This window comes from Telmatherina bonti (genome assembly GCF_933228915.1).
Source record: "Telmatherina bonti genome assembly, chromosome: 3".
Lineage (NCBI taxonomy): Eukaryota > Metazoa > Chordata > Actinopteri > Atheriniformes > Telmatherinidae > Telmatherina > Telmatherina bonti.
This window is the reverse complement of record NC_136621.1, coordinates 21,442,168-21,463,926: the sequence shown is the minus strand read 5'-3', so window position 1 is coordinate 21,463,926 and position 21,759 is coordinate 21,442,168. Positions and strand designations below refer to the sequence as shown.

Here is a 21,759-nt window from a genome sequence, read left to right as displayed (position 1 = left end):
AGTGAGGGAAGGATGGAGCGTGAGATTGAAAGGCAGATTGGTGTGGCGTCTGCAGTAGTGCAGACTCTACACCGGTCTGTCGTGGTGAAGAAGGAACTGAGCCAAAAGGCGAAGCTCTCGATTTACCAGTCGATCTATGTTCCTACCCTCACCTATGGTTATGAGCTGTGGGTAGTGACAGAAAGAACGACATCTTGTATACAGGCGGCTGAAATGAGTTTCCTCTGCAGGGTGGCCGGGCTCTCCCTTAGAGATAGGGTGAGGAGCTCGGTCATCCAGGAGGAGCTCAGAATAGAGCCGCAGCTCCTCCGCATAGAGAGGAGCCAGTTGAGGTAGCTTGGGCATCTGGTCAGGATGCCTCTTAGATGCCTTCTTGGTGAGGTGTTCCAGGCAGGTTCTTGCGGGATATATCTCTTGGCTGGCCTGGGAACGCCTTGGGATCCCCCCCGCAGAGTTGGCAAATGTGGCTAGGGAGAGGGAAATCTGGGCTTCCCTGTTTAGGCTGCTACCCCTGTGACCCGATCCCCGATAAGAGAGAGAATATGGATGGATGGATGGTTTTTGCTCATTTAATGTTTTATTACAGGTGGTGCAGAATGGTGGAAAAAGTTTGCTCAGGCCTGCAGCTAACAGAGTATATAGAGTTGTCTGGGAAATGAGGAGCCAAATCACAATATTAACAATTTTACAAGGACTTTGAAGAGTGATTTTGTCTAAGTATTGTCTATAAGCCATGATAAACCAAAGTAGTGCAGCAGCAAATGCTAAATAGAATTAGGCTTCTAATAATTTTTCCATTAACTGGAGGATATAGTGGAACAACAGAAGATAGTTTTGTTTGTTAATAAATGACCTTCTTTACAATAGTCTGTTTGGATTGGTTTAATGGGAATTGTGTTATTCATAAGTTAAATAAAACCTCTTTTGTCTCCATGCAGAAGAGGTAAAAAACCAGAGAAAAAAATATAATTTTTCTTTTAAATAGCATATCCCTCCATGCTTATTGTCCAAAAAAGCACAGTTACTTTCTTACTTTCACCACCCTGCTACCCTAATATTGTTTGTCTGTAGGTGTGTTTTCTGTCTGTGACTCTATTCCTGTTCACAAGGGTATGTGGGTGAGCATAAAGCACTACATACAGAAACAGGCTTTCAAAAAAATGTTTAAAGTGACATGTCAGCTACTTCATTTTGCTATTGTTTGGAATAGGCTGGTTGGTCTCAGTATTAACACTACAAAAGCTGTATTTATCAAGAAATATATGTATTTCTATTACAACATTTGTCAAAACAGCACAAACTTAAAGTTACCTTTTTTTTTTTTTTTTTTTTTTTTTTTTTTTGTTGGAAAACATATTTAAGAGTGTATCCCCTTTGGACCATCCTTTCTGTTCACCAATTTGAGATTGGTAAGATTTAGCTTTTTCTCTTTCCTTAACACTCTTGGTGTAAAAATTTTGCACTAAGATGTATCCTGATAAAATAATTAATGCACAAAGGAAACAACACTCCTCCTCACATTAGATGAGTGTTTTCCATCTTGTCTATCACTTTTGTATATCAGTACAGCTCACTGAACGTTATCCAACATGCAGCCATTGCAGTGCTTGCACAGCTGAATAATCCTAAGCAGTGTGTGTTTAAATGCAGATAACCTGCAGGGTGCTGAGCTGGAGGGTATAGGAGAACACAGAGTCATGAGCCTCTAAATGACTGCAGAGCAATAACGATAATGGAAGTGATGGCAAAAGGACAACTTTCAACCACTTCTCCTTCTCTGTCTTTCTTTGTGGCCTAATTGTTTCTCCCTGCAGGACTTCATTTCCTCTCTGTGTTCTCACAGTATTTCCTAACAGAACACCATGCTCACTTTGACGCCTCTGTAAACTGTTTCTTAACATTTGATTACTTTTGGACTGTTGTTGGTAAGTGACCTAATTCACAACAAATTCATAACGGCTGTTTAATTCACAGTCGGGAACCTCCCAGTTTTAATGGATTTATTCTTAAGCCGTTTATTAACCCTGATGACATGAGTGCTGAAAAATGTCTCTCTCAAAACCAGTTTCAGCTAATCTGTTGTGTTGCTGACGCAAAACTAGGATGTGAGTTGTCCCTGATGTGAGTCAGAGGTTCCTGTTTCCCCCTTTTTTGATTTCTAATTTCATTTAGTGTCTCATGCAGATAAACTGCCTCAGTAAACCACCTTTTTTATGTATGTGTAAACTACATGTAGCTTCAACTGGATATAGATGCTTCAGTGCTTCTATGATTACTTTTTTGTTTAATTTTCAAACAGAATTTTAAGATAATATTTTAAAACTGACATTGATCTGAAAAAACTGATTAAAGATTTAAAAATAAAAATACTGTGATGGACTGGCAACCTGTCCAGGGTTTACCCTGCCTTTCACCCATAGACTGCTGGGATAGGCTCCAGCTTCCCTGCAACCTTTCATTGGACTAAGTGGTTAAAATAATGAATAAATAAATGAATAAAATATTTTAACTTATATTGCACCATATTTATAAGGCAAATGCCTTTATGGTATGAGCAGCAGAATTCAGTATATAGGCTATGTTGATTAAAACCTTGCCAAATTTTCTCTTCTAATGGTTATTTAGCTGTTGACTCTAGTTTCGATGGTGTTTCCACTGGATGATCGAAGAAAAAGACATGACATTTTAGTGATTTTAAAATCTTCTCATGTAACAAACAGAGATCTCAGTAGCTTGTGGATAAATCTTACACACCCACAACAGCCTGGCATATCCTTCTCATGCTGGTCACCAGCTTGGTCACACACTGCTGTGGGATCGCATCCCATCCTTCTACCAGTATTGCAAGTCAGCCAATGTAGTTGTATTGGTCACTCTGGCACAAACAGCGCGCCCAAGATGATCCCACCAGTGTTCAGTGGGGATGAGGTCAGGCTAAATGCAGCGATCACATCCTTTCTACTTCCAGTTTCTACAGGTAGTCTGTGATGAACCCTGGTCTTCGAGGGCAAGCGTTGTCCTCTTGGAGGTACAGATTTTAGTGCCATATTCCATATGGGACTGCCTCTGGCTGCAGAATCTCATTTCAGTATATCTTTGCACTCAGATTGCTTTCAATGAGGATGAGCTTAGTTTTTCCAGTATTTGTATCCGTTGCTGTGGCAGTCAGCATAGCATTCCCAACATCTTCTCCACACCTTGATCTTTGATCCAACTGAACACTGTAACAGGCTCCATGCTCACAGGTGCTGAGAATCAGGCACTGAGTAGTGACCTGATTATCATCTAATTGGGTACCAGAAACTCAAATCAAGAGTCAAAAGCAGATTAAGTTGTTTGGCATTGGTAGAGAAGAGTTGGTAAGTTTTTCATGGGTGCGGCCTACATATGCAGCTCTGCTGCTCATCCAACAAATTCAGTTTCCTTTTAAATTTGGTGCAATATAAAATGTAACCGAACAGGTTTTTCCAGTGGGATAAAGTATTTGGCCAAGAAGTATTGTTACAACATGGATATATTCAAACAATACAAATGCCCTCACTTTTGTTGCAACATTTATTTTGAATTCAATGTTAATTTTAGACTTTTTTTTTCTACTTCCATCTAAGTCAAGTGTCCCATTTTAAAGCAGCACTTATTTGTGAATAATTAGTGCTGTCTGTGCTGCAAAACATACATGCAATATATATATTACAGTCTTTCTCAAGATAAATACCGTGCAATCATTTGATGATATAAGTCTGTCTGAAAACGAAGAAGGTCGTAGAGACATCTATGGTGGCCTTTCATTGACTGACTGGCCTAAACTACTGTAAATGATGAGATTACTTTGTGACGTCACAGTAAAACACTAAAAAAAAAAAAAAAATCGATGGACTCACGTCCCTGAATGCTAAATACTTTAAACTCAGTTTGTGTGCAAGTGTGTGTCCCCTCCCCTTAATTCTTGTTCTCATCAGTTATCTTTCTCTCAAGAGTGTCTGCCAAGAATGAAGTCAGCACACATGCACGCAGACACTTCATAACTCTGTCAGAAGCCTCGTCAGTCACGACTCACACAGCACAAGCACAGACTCTCCCAAAACCCAACAGAGAAGATAAAAATGAAAAAGATAGACTGACACTATTACCACTCAAAAATCTAAATTAAAGGACACTTGCTCTTGATGTTGGTCTTTAAAAACTTAACGAATCACAGAGGGAAATGCTAATGGATAAGTCTTGGGTTTGTTGATCTGTTATTTTAAAAGGGTGATGATGTGGTGAACTGAACTGAAATTTCTCAGTCCAATACTCAAGTAGAAGGTGCTTTGGACTCTCTTTCTGCAAATCACCACTTTCTCTTCCACCTGGTTGTTCTTCTCAAGCCAATACAGTGTGGGTGCAGAGCTCCATTGCGAGGACAATTCCAGTGAAGACTCCGCTCTCACGCCAACTCCACCACAGAGCAGGAAGAAACAGAGGCTGTGTCTGAATGTCAATATAGCACACTACAAAGTGCAATCATTCTGTTGGCGATTCAGACATGAATCTCCTTGTCGCGGATTACGTGACTACTGACTGTCACCTCGATAGTTTTTCTTAACCTGCTTTGATCTTCATGCCACTTGCGCAACTTTGAGCTTCTGTCCGCAATGCATTGTGGTCTATATTGACTTGTGATCATTGATGCTCACTACTTTTCAAGATGCATTGTGGGTCATTTTGAGTGCACTACTTTTTTCTCTCGGGACAATCGGAAACCCTTAGAAAAGGGCGTGACCACAACATAGGGCACTAAGTAGAGAATAAGGTGGACATTCAGACACAGCCAATGACTTTTCAAAATAAGTTGCATTCCAGAATTGCGCTGAGGATTTTTCCAAAAATAAAATGCACTGACAAATCGGTCAGTGGTGTGTTATAACCACTGTGTCATGGCCTGGATCCTGTTAAATGACATTAAGCTCACTGATCAAACAAGCATATGGTATCCAGTCTGTCTCATAAAAACAACTTACTTTTCAATCAATCATACGCCTTTGAATGTTTTAACATAGTTTGCTGATTTTAATATGTAAAATATTCATTCATTTATTCATTTTCTGAACCGCTTAATCCAATTCGGGGTCACGGGGAAGCTGGAGCCTATCCCAGCTGGCTTTGGGCAACAGGCAGGGTACATCCTGGACAGCTCGCCAGTCCATCGCAGGGCTGTGTAAAATATTAATGAATGCATATGGCAGGGACATTCGAGTAGTAAGACTTCAGGTCTTTAGCTGGATGTCATGTTTATGTTATGTTTTATATATGACAATACACCAGTTATCTTCATCTTCATCTTCGTGCCGCTTATCCAGGATCGGGTCGTGGGGGCAGCAGCCTAAGCAGGGAAGCCCAGACTTCCCTCTCCCCAGCCACATTTGCCAGCTCTGCGGGGGGGATCCTGAAGCGTTCCGAGGCCAGCCGAGAGATATAATCCCTCCAGCGTGTCCTTGGTCTTCCGCGGTGTCTCCTCCCAGAGGGACGTGCCTGGAACACCTCATCAGGGAGGCGTCCAGGAGGCATCCTGACCAGATGCCCGAGCCACCTCAACTGGTTCCTCTCGATGCGGAGGAGCAGCGGCTCTACTCTGAGCCGCTCCCGGATGACCGAGCTCCTCACCCTATCTCTAAGGGAGAAGCCGGCCACCCTGCAGAGGAAACTCATTTCAGCCGCCTGTATACGAGATCTCGTTCTTTCAGTCACGACCCACAGCTCATGACCATAGGTGAGGGTAGGAACGTAGATCGACTGGTAAATCGAGAGCTTCGCCTTCTGGCTCAGCTCCTTCTTCACCACGACAGACCGGCACAGAGTCCGCATTACTGCAGACGCCGCTCTGATCTGTCTGTTGATCTCGCGCTTCATCCTTCCCTCACTCGTGAACAAGACCCCGAGATATTTAAACTCCTCCACTTGAGGCAGGACCTCACTCCTGACCCGGAGAGGGTAATCCACCCTATTCCGGCTGAGGACCATGGTCTCAGATTTGGAGGTGCTGATTCTCATCCCAGCCGCTTCACACTCGGCTGCGAATCGCTCAAGTGAGAGCTGGAGATCATGACCAGATGAAGCCAACAGGACCACGTCATCTGCAAAAAGCAGGGACCCAATCCTGAGGCCACCAAGTCGGATCCCCTCAACACCTCGGCTGCGCCTAGAAATTCTGTCCATATAAGTTATGAACAGAATCAGTGATAAAGGGCAGCCTTGGCGGAGTCCAACCCTCACCGGAAACGAATCCGACTTACTACCGGCAATGCGGACGAAGCTCTGACACCTGTCGTACAGGGACCGGACAGCTCGCACAAGGGGATCTGGTACCCCATACTCCTGGAATACCCCCCACAGGAGCCCCCGGGGGACACGGTCGAATGCCTTCTCCAGGTCCACAAAGCACATGTAGACTGGTTGGGCAAACTCCCATGCCCCCTCCAGGACCCCAAAGAGGGTATAGAGCTGGTCCACTGTTCCGCAACCAGGACGAAAACTACACTGCTCCTCCTCAATCCGGGATTCGACTATCCGGCGGACCCTCCTCTCCAGGACCCCTGAATAGACCTTCCCAGGGAGGCTGAGGAGTGTGATTCCCCTGTAATTGGAACACACCCTCCGGTCCCCCTTCTTAAAAAGGGGGAACAGCACCCCAGTCTGCCAATCCAGCGGTACTGCCCCCGATGTCCACGCGATGCTGCAGAGGCGTGTCAGCCAGGAACAGCCCCACAGCATCCAGAGCCTTGAGGAACTCCGGGCGGATCTCATCCACCCCCGGGGCCTTGCCGCCAAGGAGCTTTTTGACCACCTTAGCGACTTCAGCCCCAGAGATAGGAGAGTCCACCCCTGAGTCCACCAGCTCTGCTTCCTCATCGGAAGACGTGTTGGTAGGATTGAGGAGGTCTTTGAAGTATTCCTTCCACCGACCCACAACGTCCCGAGTTGAGGTCAGCAGCTCCCCACCTCCACTGTACACAGTATTGATGGACCACTGCTTCCCCCTCCTGAGTCGCCGAATGGTGGACCAGAATCTTCTCGAAGCCGTCCGGAAGTCTTTCTCCATGCCCCCGCCGAACTCCTCCCATGCCCGAGTTTTTGCCTCGGCAACAGCCGAAGCCGCCTGCCGCTTAGCCCGTCGGTACCCATCAGCTGCCTCCAGAGTCCCAAAGGCTAAGAAGGCCCGATAGGATTCCTTCTTCAACTTGACGGCATCCCTCACTGCTGGTGTCCACCAACAAGTCCTGGGATTACCGCCAAGACAGGCACCAACGACCTTACAGCCACAGCTCCGGCTGGCCGCCTGAGCAATAGAGGCACGGAACACAGCCTATTCGGACTCAATGTCCCCCGCCTCACTCGGGACATGTTCAAAGCTCTGCTGAAGGTGGGAGTTGAAGCTCGCTCTGACGGGGGACTCAGCCAGACATTCCCAGCAGACCCTCACAACACGTTTGGGCCTGCCAGATCTGACCGGCTTCCTCCCCCACCATCTGAGTCAACTCACCACCAGGTGGTGATCAGTTGACATCTCCGCCCCCCTCTTCACCCAAATGTCCAAGGCATGTGGCCGCAGGTCCGACGATACGACTACAAAATTGATCATCGAACTGCGGCCCAGGGAATCCTGATGCCAGGTGTACATATGGACACTCTTATGTTGGAACATGGTGTTCATTATGGACAATCCATGACGAGCACAGATGTCTAATAACAAAACACCATTTGAGTTCAGAGGGGGGGGACCATGCCTCCCAATCACTCCCCTCCAGGTCTCACTGTCATTGCCCGCGTGAGCACTGAAGTCCCCCAGCAGAACAATGGAGTCCCCAGAAGGAGCACCTCCAGGACTCCCTCCAAGGACTCCAGAAAGGGTGGGTACTCTGAACTGCTGTTCGGTGCATAAGCACAGACAACAGTCAGGACCCGTCCCCCCACCCGGAGGCGGAGGGAAACTACCCTTTCATCCACCGGGGTAAACCCCAACGTGCAGGGACCAAGCTGGGGGCTGATGAGAATGCTCACACCTGCTCGGCGCCTCTCACCATGAGCAACCCCAGAGTGGAAGAAAGTCCAGCCGGTAACCCGCGTCCGAGCAAGGGAACATTTCTCCCCGAGTTTGTGTCCATCATAGGGGTTTTGTGAGCCGTACTTGGTCTGGTCCCTCCCCTAGACACCTGTTTGCCATTGGTGACCCTACCAGGGGCATAAAGCCCCAGACAACATAGCTGCTAGGATATTTGGGACACACAAACCCCTCCACCATGATAAGGTGATGGCTCAGGGAGGGGACCCTGGCGGTCCGATCCCCGGCTGCAGAAGCTGCTACACCAGTTATAGTTTTTAAAAAATATATATATATAAATATATAATTTTTTATTTGGCTTCAGCTCCTATAGTACGACAGAGTAGAGCTGTCACCTAAATAAAAAAAGTTTTAAAAAAGGACATTATAACTTTATAAAATGATACATTTTATTTTACAGTAAAATGTATCCCATTGTCACGTTGTCCTAATGTGGCCCCATGGGTAGACAGGTGGTGAGGAGTACAGAAGCCAAGTAGATGATTTAGTTTTTTAAACAGCCACCTCTCACTCTACCCATCTTTAACCTCCCCACAGAGCTGCTGTCAGAGGCAGAGCTGGACGCAGGCAGCTAAAGCAGCGTCTTCCCTGGAATCAAAGTGTTGAAGAAATAATAACTGCAGTGCACAGAAGTCATCTGGAGGCATACAAGCTGAGCAACCGCAAATAATGGCTGGGTGGTGAAAGTGGTGGTCTGCAGAGGAAGAGAGTCCGCAGCACCTGCTCCAGTCTCAAGCTGAAATATGTTTATCATATTTACTATGAGACACAGTTACAACACCATCCATCTTTAAAATATATCTTCTTCCCTTCAAGGCCCTGCAGTGGCGTGAAAGGACAGGCAGCCATCTTCTTTCTGATTGGACAGTTCGATTAGTGACCATCCGATCAGATAGAAGTGAAAAGACAGGGACAAAATTTGCAACTTCAGTCTTGCACGTTTTGTGCTTAGCATCTGAGAACAGGATGTTTTTAAAAGAACTGTTTCTTTTTTTTTTTTTTTTTGTTTTTTTTTTTAAACAAATGTAAATCTTTTTTGCAACCATGCAAATCCTTTTCTGGAAATTTACAAATTTGAATTTTTCAAGCAGATATTTTTTTGCAGGATGATAAACTGAAATTTTTGCAAACATTAATTTAATCTATCAAAATACATACAATCTATCAAAATACGTATGACATATCTCAAACCATCAAACGTCTTAATTAACACTATCTGTAGATTTATCCTTAGATGTCCTCATAGAACTCATCACTGTACACTATATGACAAACTTAACTGGTCACAGCTGTTTTCCTTATGTGCAATATCTAATTGATCCTAATGTTTATTCCTTGCGATATGATATAGGGTGCCGGAAGAAGAGGGTTGTGTGAACTGAATCTTTCAATATCATGATTGTCTTGTGTTCAGTTTTAGTCTTTAATGTATTGTCTTTGTAATATGTATTATGAAGTGTTTTATTTTATGTTTGTTATATTATGTGTGAAATATTGTTATGTTTGTGCTTTGTGTTATGTTGGTCCCTCTTGCAAACGAGGTTATACATCTCAACTGGTTTTTCATAAATAAATACCTTTCTAAATTTACAGCTTCAAAATATTCATGACTTCCTTCTGAGCCAACAAGCCCTTGCTCTGAACTCTTGAACACAACTGACTTAAAAGATAATATGAGTAGGTCTCATATGCATCTCCAGTCAGTTACTATGAGACACAGTTACAACAGCATCCATCTTTGAAATGGATATTCTCTTAAATGAACACGACTTTAGTCACATATGAACATGGAAAGCATGACTTGTCTTTCGTAGAGCACCCCAATATCCATTACCATGTGAGAGTCCCTATAACTGTTTGGTCCGAGTATGGCTATAAATAGAATTATAAGCTCACACATTAGGAAAAACATGGTGAACATTTGCAACCTGTTTGAGTTATGTGTGTAGATTTTGCTTTCATTTTAAAATGTTCCATATGAACATATGTGAGGTTTTGCACTATTCGTATAATTAGCAATCTAGGCCATGCATAGTAATCATGCATGTACACTTACAGTGTCTAAATAAAGAATGTGCATGTATGTGTTAGTGTTCACCATAAGGAACCAGTAGAGTGTGTTTTATTGGCTGTGCTGAGTGATTGATCATAGGGAGATGGGAAAAGCAGGTTACTGCAGCACTTACACACACACATTCATTCCCTCTCTGCATTTCTCATTTCCCACTCTCCCCTCCTCCTTTGTTCCATCTCCATCTTTGCCTTCCCTCCTCTTCCCATCCCTCTTCCAAACCTCTCTCTCATCCTTCATACATCATACTCACCACCCCGTCCCCCCAGCCATCACTCTCCCCTCCTTTCTGTGGTCTTCCTCCTCTAGCTTTAAACTCCTCTCTGCTCTCCATTTTTCTCACGCCACCTTTAAGAGGCAAAACTATCTCATATTTCCCCCCTCTCTCTTTCTGTCCTGTTATCCAGAGCCCAAGGGAATGGAGAAACATTGTCACATGCCTCACCCCCTTCCTCTCCTTTTTTCCCTCCCTCTGTTTTTTTTCTTGCTGCAGTAGTACTCCTCACTTTTCACTGTTACTCTGGCAAGTGGTTTCATCTGTGTCAGCTCTCGCTCATTTTCCCATATCATCGGTTTTTCTGCACCATCCATCCATCCATCCATCCATCCATCTGTAGTAAGTGTGGATTTTAGTGCAGGCAATTTAAAGCTGTACTTATGGTTGTGCATTAGAGGGTTGCAGCAAAAACAGATCAAGTACAAATTTAGCCAAAGCGAGTAAAAGAGAAAGAAACCTGAATATGACGTGATAAAAAAAGAAAAACACACACACACACACACACACACACACACACACACAACAGATTAACAGACTGTGTCCAAAAAGAAGCTAAACTGTGTCCAAAAAGAAGCTAAACAGACAACTCTAAAGCCTCTAGGAAATAAACAGTGTTGTTCAGTACAGGGAGAGTAGTACACAAAGGGTCCTGCTGAGGAACAATTCCTCCATTTATTCAGATTACTTTTTTTAATATGGGGAACTACCATGTTTATGAATTAACACTATCAGACATATTTACACTGTAAAGCAGCTGCTTGATATGAGCACTTTTCTTCTCTCAGCTATAAAAATGGCAATTCCTAGTTGAGAACTGAGGTGACATTGTCGATCATTCCTAATGAACATAGACCGTATATAAAAAGATGGACGGAGCTTCCGTGACGTCACCCATAGGTTTCTGAAAAGCTGAATTGAAGCCTGGCAGGCGGTCCCTTCTATTGCCATCTTGGCAGGGGCATGCATTTTTTCTCACCCAGAAAATACAAATATGGGCAAAGAGATAGAGCTGAAAGGGAGGCTGTGAGCATCATGGTGGATGATTGACATTGAGCAAACTCCGAGCTTTCTGTTGCTAAGAGCTAACCGAGCTAACCTGGAGATAACAGGAACTAACCAGCTAACGGAGGCAAGCAGGCTAAGGCTAAGTCACGTTGTTAACCTGCTAAAAGCTGCGGTTGTTCTACATTCTTCTTACTTGAAGCGGGAGACCGGGTACCTGTCAATAAAAAGGACACGCCCCTAAATATGCCGAACTTCGAGATTAAATTACTTTTAAACGGGCGAGTTAGAAAAAAATTCACTCCCCCCGCAGTTGTCATGAAGGTAAACCTGACTTATTAAACCTAAAATGGATTTTTGAACCAGGCTAAAACATGTTTATTTCTGCTGTGAAGTTGGCCCCTTTTAACATGGGAATTGATGGGGATTTTTCTGTCTTGCAGCCAGCCCCTAGCGGTTTAAGGGGGAACTGCAGTTTTATGCACTTCCACATACGTTTCACTTTTAACTGCCATAGGCTCCCTCTAGCTTTTATATACGATCTATGCTAATGAAATAAAACAAGAGCACAGAGAGAAAAAAAAAGCACAGAGCTTCTATCTTCAGCTGTCATGCAGTCTATGGTGGAGTCACACCAATCAACATATATCTTTGGGGAAACTCTTGGAAATCGTGAGTATCAACAGGAGATCATCTACTGAAGCACAAGCCATAATTCACTTTAGACACAACAAATTGCTTCCTTAACCAAGGTCCTCTTCTTCCTAAACAATTTATCTGTCAAGTTTGAAAAAGTTTAAAACACACTTTTTAGCCTGTTAGCAGTGAAGGAAGAGATGTTCCTCTCTCCAGAGAATCAATGGAAAGAAACTTCATTATATTCAGTATAACATATGCAGGATCTCCCTGAAACTCTCCATATGAACAATTAAGATATATTCTGCTAAAAGTACAGAACTCCAATGTTGGCCCAGTACTTTTTTCACTAGGTGTTGCACTCCATTAGCATTATTGGCGATTTTCAAAACGATCTTGCAAAGACTGACTTCATACAGTCTTTTCAACTCCTGCAATACTTGCTAACATCTTGTAAAGTTAGCGTAGGGATATTCTGACTAAATAATTAGCTTGTTATTTCACATCTGTATTGCAACAAAACATTGATGTGATTTCTTGTTTGGCCATAATAAAGTTTGGTAAGTCAACTTATATTATTCTTAGTTTGCAATTTAACTAAACAGAAAAAAAAACAAAAAAACAAGGGAACAAAAGAGAAAAGCAGAAGGATGGAAACTATGCTAACCCTCTGCAAGCCATTGCCATAACAACAAACCTGCCCCCATCTCTTGGAGAAATGACATTTCACTTTGCCCTGGTTGCTGCTCCCTGCAGGGATGCTCTGATCCAGTCCATGTGAGTGTGTGTGTGTGTGTGTTTGTGTCCTCATTAAAGAAGGATAGCAACTGAGGAGGAGTGATCCTGATCACACACACCTTGTCAAACTAGACCTGTACTGTGTCTGGGTGCGTCTGAGATCAGAAAAGAGAGAAAGTCACACTAGTAAGAGAAAATGCACACACACAAATTTTTCATTAAGTTGTAATACTATCAGCATCAGTTCCATTGAACTCTTTTCAATAACATGACTGTTTCTATGTCTGTATGTTGCCTGTTTGTATTCTGATCTCTCTTTCAGTAAATCACATGATAGACACTACAGGCAAATTACAACACGACTCTTGCAACATGCCTGAATATTGAAACAAATGCCTTGGAAAAACTTTAAACGAAGGAATAAGTTGATAAGTAATGTTTCTGAAACAATCAATATGTTTTCAATGTAAAGTCAAGAATTAATTGAAAAATAAATGGTAAATGAAAAGGGAAAAATTAACAATAAATAAACTTTCAAGTTAGCAAGAAATGGACTTACCCAGTTAGTACGACCACAAAGTCCATGACATTCCAGCCATTCCTCAGGTAAGAGCCCTTATGTAATGCAAAACCTAACGCCAGGATCTTTATCCCAGATTCAAAACAGAAGATGGCTATGAAGTAGGGCTCTGTCTCTTCCTAGAGGGAAAAATTGGAGAAAATATATAAATAACAATGATTTAGGGAAGATTGGGTAAAATGAACACAAAAGGGGAGGGGTGGGGTAAAAAGAGGTGTGTTTGGAATAGGTGAGAAAAGAATAAGATGGTCAGTGGCATATTATGACCTGTTGCAGAACATTTGTGATAAAATCACGATAAAAGATTGCATAATTGCATGAAAAGTGAAAAATCCATCGTAACATATGCAATATAAACACAACACCGCGATGCTTGATATCTGTAATCATTCGTAGTTAAATTTATAGTCCCAGTCTCAAGTCGACTGCTGTATGTGTTGTCATTTCTCTCTGTGATTGTTCCGTTGTCTTTAAATTCTGTGTGATCTGTGAAAATATGTTTAGAGGTCATTTGTGCCAACCTGTCATCACCTGTATCTTTGTTTGCAGGCCTTTGTGATATTTCTATATCAGCACACAATAATTATTTGTGCACGTGTACACTGAGCGTATGTGTGTCGAATGTGTTACCAGTCGTTCGGACAGAGGTGTCTTGTCTCCATCAGGAAGGTGCTGTTCCAGAGCCAGGACAATGCAGTTTGCAATGATGGTGGTGAGGATCATCCACTCAAACGGAGTACAGCTGGAGTTAAGGTCAGCATCACCAACAAGCAATAATCACACAAAAACACACTTCACATGGACATACTGTATTGGGCATCAGTCACACAGCAGAAAAAAAGACCACTGTACAATAGGCCACTGCTGAACTCAGAGATTTGAAATATGATTCAGTGTTTTCTAAATGACTCTACATTGTAAAGTTGAGTGTGGCTGATGACATTTTCCTCTGTTATTCTCTCATTTCATCCAATTTCAAAGTGTCCAGAAAAGATAAAATATTACATTCAGTCATTCATTTTCTAAACCGCTTAATCCAATTCAGGGTTGCGGGAGATAAAATAATTACAAAAAAAATAATAATAGTGATACACGCTTATATCACAGTACATTTTCTGATTTTCAGTCAGTAATTGGAATGAATTTGTTCACAGATCCCCTTCGTACACAAGGAAACCTTGGGTCTTGGGTAAAACAGCACGTTTATCTAAACCCTTTCATGATGCATGTTAATATTGTCTGTATTATTGTCTGGTTTTTAAGAAATGTTGACTGAATGGGGGATTGGAAATGATGCGCCTAAACCAGCCCTAGAGAGAGTACAGAGCCAGATTGAGGTGTATATGGGACAGCAGTTATAGCGGGAAACATCTGTATGTATGGAGGGTGTTGTTATTCAGCTGAATTCCTATTTGAAAGCATGCATTATGTGATACTATGTTGTAAAGTAAATGACCAAATAAGAATATTGCTACATATTGGGCAAGGAATATCATTACTTTTTAAATATTTTTTAGTAAACATTCCCGTCTTTTTTACCCCTTTTTCTTCTTCTTTGTCTCCAACAATGTGCAATTATGGTGTAAAAACGTCCAAAGTAGTAAAGTTTTTCTATAGATGGTTTCACTGTTGTCACTGATTAATGTATATGTAATATTTAATTATTTTTTAAAAAAAGAAAGAAAAGAAAAAAAAAACTTTCTTGGGCAAGATATGCAGCTGCTGCATTGAGTAAATAAAAAAAAATACACAGGCCTTAAAAAGATCACATTGCCCCAGTTAAAAACACAGTAGTTAACTGGAAATTCAACAGTATGGCATGTTTAGTGTTTGGTGGTGTGTTTTTGAAATGTCAGTGGGCAATCAACACATTACTCGCTTTAGCAATCTAAAAAAAGAATCAAGAGACAAATGGCATCGTAGAATGAGTAACTCTGAAATCTAAACAAAAAATTGTCAGTTTGTAACAGCTGTGAGAACAAAATCTACACTCACACACAAGCTGACTCACAGAGTTCGCCTGGTGGAGTAGCCAGCTTTTCTCAGTGCTCGATCCAGTCAAGTGTGTTTCAAAGTGTTGTGGTGTGTGTGTGTCTGCATGTTATGTGTGTGTCCATGCCTGAGTAATGCCCGCTGGAGGGGCTAAGATGACTGGATACATCCAGACACATCAAGCCTGTGCCTAATTGGCCAGTCATTATCCTGTTAGCCTGTATGTGTGTGTCTGTCTCTTTGCATGTGTGTCTGTGTGGGTGTTGGGGGAGTACGTGTCTATTGTCGTGTTTACCAGATGCTACGTTGACACTGACACTGTGGCCGGAGGATGGCCTCTCTCGGTGTTGGTGTGTGTGTGTGAGTGTAGGATAAGAGGCTGCTGGTTGATGTGAGAAGATCAGACAGGTCAGTCTGGGAAGTGCACACTAACAAGACAAAGCTGAACCACACAGCACACACTGGCTGGCAGACACAGCACAGACACCTAAACTTGTGCAACTCACAGCACTGCAAACTTGGATGTGCCCACATCCACCAGAATACCATTTTGGATGGCCTCTGGTTTATATTTCAATTGCTTAGGTCATCAAACACTGGACTAGTAATCCTTCCAAAAGTCTTGTTTATACAGGCAATTCAATCAGGGGGAAAGGACCACTGATGAAGTCTTCTGCTATTCAGTCCACCAAAGAGTTATTTGTGAGATATTTAGATCATGTTGGAGGGGAATCACAAATGAAAATATGTGATGAAGTGGAGGATCAGATCATAGGACTATGCATTTTGTCTTTTTTCAAATTTGATTGTTTATCAAAATCTAAATAAACATATTAATGTTTGCTGTTTTTTATGTGTCTCAGGTTAAATGTCCAATACAGGTAGTTGTTTTTATACAATTTTCAAATGTACAGTTTAATAAAAATGTTTATCTTGTGTTCTGAGGAAGCTGTTGCAGATAAAGATGATTTACAGTGACAGTCATTGACACAAGACCCAAATCGGAATTTTGTCATCAAACTTTGATATTGACCATTTAAATTATATATATATATATATATATATATATATATATATATATATATATATATATATATATATATATACATATATATATATATATATATATATATATATATATATATATACATATATATATATATATATATACATATGTACACACATCTTCTCTTCTGATCTCTCCTTCCACATCCTGTGTTAGGCATTGACAAGCAAGTACTATACGTGTAGCTGCATTGCTTATCACAGCAGTAGGATACCTGGCTGTATGGAGCTTTACACTAGTTCTCTATGCACTGGTGTGAAGGGCACTTCAACAAACATAATCACGTGATGACTCTGTGATTATGGGTTGCTCTAATATAAAAGTTATTTAAATGCATGCTGTGTTAACCAGCAGTTTTTTGTTGTTTTTTTTTTACATTTTATTTATGAGCACTTCTTCATAATATTAATCAATAAATTTATATTTACTTCATACACTATATCATTGCAGCTATGTTGGTGGATACAACCATGATATCAATTAATAAATAAAAAACAGCTCGATCCTCCCCAGTGTCTTTTCATTACCAATTAGCTTTTTTCTCTCTTTTTTTCCATAAAGTTCAGAAGTTTAGCAGACCTGTTAAAAAAGCTCAGTAGGTCTAAAAGCCCATTTCCCCCTTTTTTTTTTTATATCTGGCAAACAGTGCAGAGGTGGCACATTGCCATCAGTCTGAGCAGGCACACTGAGTCCACTTGGTGCTTGTTTCAGCAATACTGTACTCCATGTCAGTTTTTACATTATTGACATCATTTGTTTCATCTGACCTAATCTAGTTTACTTTTCAAATTAAGGCCATATTGCAGTCAGCCATGTTTCCTGTATAGTTGCATGCAATCGACAGATTACGTGTGCCTGTGCAAATGTGTGAGTAGACATGCCTGCCACAACATCTATTATTCAGTAGACACACACTCTGCTGGCCTAACAACCAGCTGAAAGCAGGAGGTAGCACTCCTGTGTGTGTGTGTGCGCGCGTGTGTGTGTGTGTGTGTGTGTGTGTGTGTGTGTGTGTGTGTGTATCTTTCATTTCCTCTCATTTATTCAAATTCCATGAGTCTATTTCTATATATTTGGAGATCTTTTTCTATTTTCAGCACTTTCTTCCTATCAGCACTCTTGATTTCCTTTTCTATGTTCACCTTTTCATCTGCATTTTCTCAGCGTTTCCTTCTCTTTCCAGTCCAAGACCCTCTTTTCTCAGATTTTCTAATAAAGTGAATGTAGTGACTGTTTCTCTCTAAGTTTCTCAAAATGTACCAATTCTTATCTATGTTTTTTCCTCACTTAACTCCCTTCACCTGCCATACCAGTATGTGTCTTTATGGAGAAAGAGCGAGAAAAGGGAAAGAGATAGGGAGTGTGTGTGTGTGTGTGGGTGGGGGACTTTTTTGACTTTTGACAGAAATGAATTTCCAGAAATCAGTCTAAACCAATTAACCACAAAATTCTTTAGTGATTACTGCTAAATTTTGCAAGATAAAAGTCTGTCATTTCATATGTTTTAAATGTGACTTCTGAAAGAAATGACTCACAGGAATAAAAAACCAATGTTCACTTCGTTGCACACATTTGTTTTCACTCTTCTGCTTGACATGTTTCACCAGGTGTGACCTGAACCATACTTAGGCAGTGAGGACTGTGTCGGAGGTGAGCATCATGGTAACGCGGTAACAAAACCCTTGGTCTTGCAGCTACCATTCCATATGATCCAAAATTGTTTTAGCTGCCTAGCGCATTTATTCATGAGTTGACTACTGGAGGCCATTGTTCTGATGGGACCCTGGATTATTTTCTATTCACTCTTTGAGGCTAAGAGACATGTCCACAGTTCCTGTTCTACAGCTTAGTATACAGCTTTCTACTGGAACTGTAGTTAAACATTTATAAGAGGCATTATGTGTTGAAGCCATAGCTAATCTTTTGAGTTACTTGGTTATGGTTAACTTCTTTCTGGCTTTATCATGTTTTCTATTTCCATTTGCCAGTTTGGCCCCTAAGAATTTGTATCCGAAACAAAAACTATGCTGCCTTCTAGTGTCATCTTCTGATCTTGGCTCCCATTTAAAAATTGCTCATTATCATGTGCATAATAATATGTAATGATAGCAAAGTTGAGTCTTTGCAAACAATACATTTCCAAGTCAGTAATACATGTGTGTGCCCTCCATTCATTCATAAAGACAATAAAGTATTTACCTGTTTAAAATTCCTCTACCGTCCCTACACAAACCCACTTACACCTATTCAAGTTCCACCACAACAGTCCTCCTCTGAAAAATGTCCTCATGCATTAGTTTGCTTGTGTGTGTGTTCATCCAAGTGTGTGTGTGTGTGCATTTTCAGCTGATGAGGCATTTTGGCTTGGCGCTGAGGCTGTGCTTTAGGGGAGCTGAGCCTGATGAAGGGGAGATTTTAAATCACACCAAATGAAGCTTTATCAAATAAATGAAACTGTGTAGCACTCGACTCAGCAAGAGTCAGTTCCTTTATAGGACTGGCGCAGACTCACTCTTTCTCTATCCTCTGTCACAAACATGCAGGGCAGAGAAGCAGCGTAAAACTGGTTCGGCCACAGGAAAAATTTGTTAAAAAATGACACCATTTTAATCAATTATATCCAAATGAGTATAGCTATTATGTCCAAAGTGAAAACTGGTGCACACATACAGTATATATAAGGTAAGCAAGCAAAAAAACATCAAGACATAAACAACTGGGAATTTCCACCAGATTTGGAATAAGTTCTATGTATTTTTTTAAACAAGTAATGACAACCATTCTGATTAATCGGCTGTTTAAAATACCTTAAACTATGGAGTGTAACGAGAGGAAGACAGCTGTAATTCTGTGGTATGGATAAAAAGTAAAAGAGGCCTATGAAGGTAGCTCCATCAGATAAATACATTATACATACAGTATTTAGACCTGTGAATGAGTATCTTAATTGTGATATTATGCACTTTATAATTTATACTAAAGGTTAGAAGCTGCAACAGTTCCTGGATAAAATAGAAAATGTTTTCACATTGGAGCAAAAACAATCAAGCAGTAAATGTTTAAAACAGTTTAAATAAAGTTTTACATATTATCTTTAACAAACATATTTTTTCCATGAAATGCGACCAAATGTAATTAAAAAATTGTGACAACTACCATTAGTAGTAATGCTTTATATGGCAAAGCCATCTTTAACTTGTTTAGAATAGCTCACAGTAGCAGTTGCTTCTGTCATCAACATGTTTTTGCTATTTTTAGGCTCATTTTTCTGGTTTCCAGTTTGAAGTTTGCCTCCAGATAGTTTCATTTCATTACATTATGTTCATTTGGCAGACACTTCTATCCTAAGTGAGGAACCCACAGGAAGGCTATTTATGCCCTAAGATACTTCAGCACATCAACTGGGAATACTGACAATTGAACCAGTGACACCGATTGAAAGATGGCCATCCTCATACAGCCTCCAAGTTTCAGCAGGTTAATCACTTTTCTTTTGTCTTTTGGCATCTTAGAATCAATGAAAAATCACTTCTTGACTCCTTATTCTGCTTTCTTCTGTTCCAATTCAGCCATCTTGCTCTTCTCCATCCTTTTCTCCTCTACCTCCTCTTCCCCTTCCCGCATCCTGCTCCACTCTTCTCCTCGAAGAACAGCTATATTTAGACTTGTGAAAGATAAAAGGGTGCGTCTCTTTCCATCTCTTTCCCCTGACCCCAGTTCTTTTTGATATGTGGAGGATGGTTGTTTTTTGTTGTTGTTGTTGTTGTTTTTTCTTCCAGAAAAGATCTGCTGTGCACTTTGCAGGCTGATAATGAGAACTGTATAACTTCTCACTCACTGTTAGTTTAGACAAACACACTCGTTTCTTTCATGGCTCAGCCGATTCATTGAATTCACCATTTTCAAACCGAGTAGAAACTGCAAACAGATAAAACGTCAAATGATACATAAACACATGCATGCGTACACAAACACATTACTCACACAGACCATACTCACAGACAAATACACGCTTAAATTTGCTGCATCTCTCGTGATGCAACTACAGGAAAGAGTCTCAGAGTGATGACTGTGCATACAAACATGTACACACAGACACACACACACACACCCATACAACGTATGTCATCATAAATAATAACTACAAGAGAACAGTGGTCATTGCTGTAGCTGGTCTTCATGTTAAAACCATCCACTACAAGATTACAAAATGTCAAAACAACATTTACTGAAATTTGATCTCAAAGCAGATGTGCAAAGACAAGTCAAGTAGAATCAGCCTTTTTCCCAACTCTGTTTATTTTCACTCACCATTTACATGGTCAAGGCCAGAAACTGCTTTATATATATATTTTTTTTACAAGACATTAGATTAGAGAAAATATTATTTAAATTACTGCCAAGAAAATGGTGCCATTTAATCTACAAATAAATGTATAGATTATAAATGGATTAAGAAACAATGGTCCTGAGTTATATGCTAAAATTCCCTTTGACTAGTAACTTTGCTAAAAAAAAAAAAAAGGTTCTTACAGATCCACCACCATCTGAAATACAATTCCAGATTTTTCCAAGCTGTACTATTCATTTCTGAGTCAGTCTGATGCAAATGTGTCATTTGCTTTTGAATAAAAAGATACCTAAGATATTTTGATTCATTCATACATGAAAATCGGTATGTTTTTTATGTGTATGTAATTTGTTTACCCTGTAATGTTAGGATGTTGAAAATTATGTAGCATGTTTATTTATTAGAATAACACAAAACATATGAATTACCATTAAATGCAGAGTTTTAGCAACTTTAAAGAGGCACGACTGAACTTTGGCAGAAATTCCTAGTGACACACCCACTATCCATGAGTAATTTGGCATCTTGCACCTACTTGTACTCTGACTCTCCCAGACAGTAAGTCATTTTACTATCAGTCAAAGTCCTGTGTTTACTCTGGTCATATTTATTTTTCTGTCCCTTTCTCTCTTTGCCCGATAGCATCTGATTGCCAGTGTAAGACATTGTGAGTAAAATGAAACTCGTCTGTAGCGTCAAAAAGTGCCCTGGAAACAAAAGTTGTAAAGTGCAGTTTTTCAGCCTCAGGACACTGCTGGGTAGCGATGGCTACAGAAATATGCATAATAAATGTCACTGTGGCATCAAACGAGCCAGAAAGGCAGACTTTTAAGATTGAAAGGTTACAAAGTTCGACTCTAACTATGCACAAAAAAGGTTAAATAGAGAAGATATCAAAATAAAATAAACTTTAATAAATAAATGGATGAATATATAAATAAAGAGGGG

The 21,759-nt window shown here is 40.9% G+C and overlaps 1 protein-coding gene across 1 annotated transcript in view; it reads right to left on the bottom strand.

Moving 5' to 3' along the window:
- Positions 1-21,759, bottom strand: part of cacna1ab (calcium channel, voltage-dependent, P/Q type, alpha 1A subunit, b) — a gene marked incomplete at both ends in the record, with an annotated part of 172,430 nt that overhangs the window by 86,617 nt on the left and 64,054 nt on the right. The window contains 2 exons of the mRNA XM_079263050.1: positions 13,382-13,521; positions 14,033-14,144. Coding sequence (XP_079119176.1) covers positions 13,382-13,521; positions 14,033-14,144 — 252 coding nt within the window. The remainder of the gene's footprint in view (positions 1-13,381; positions 13,522-14,032; positions 14,145-21,759) is intronic.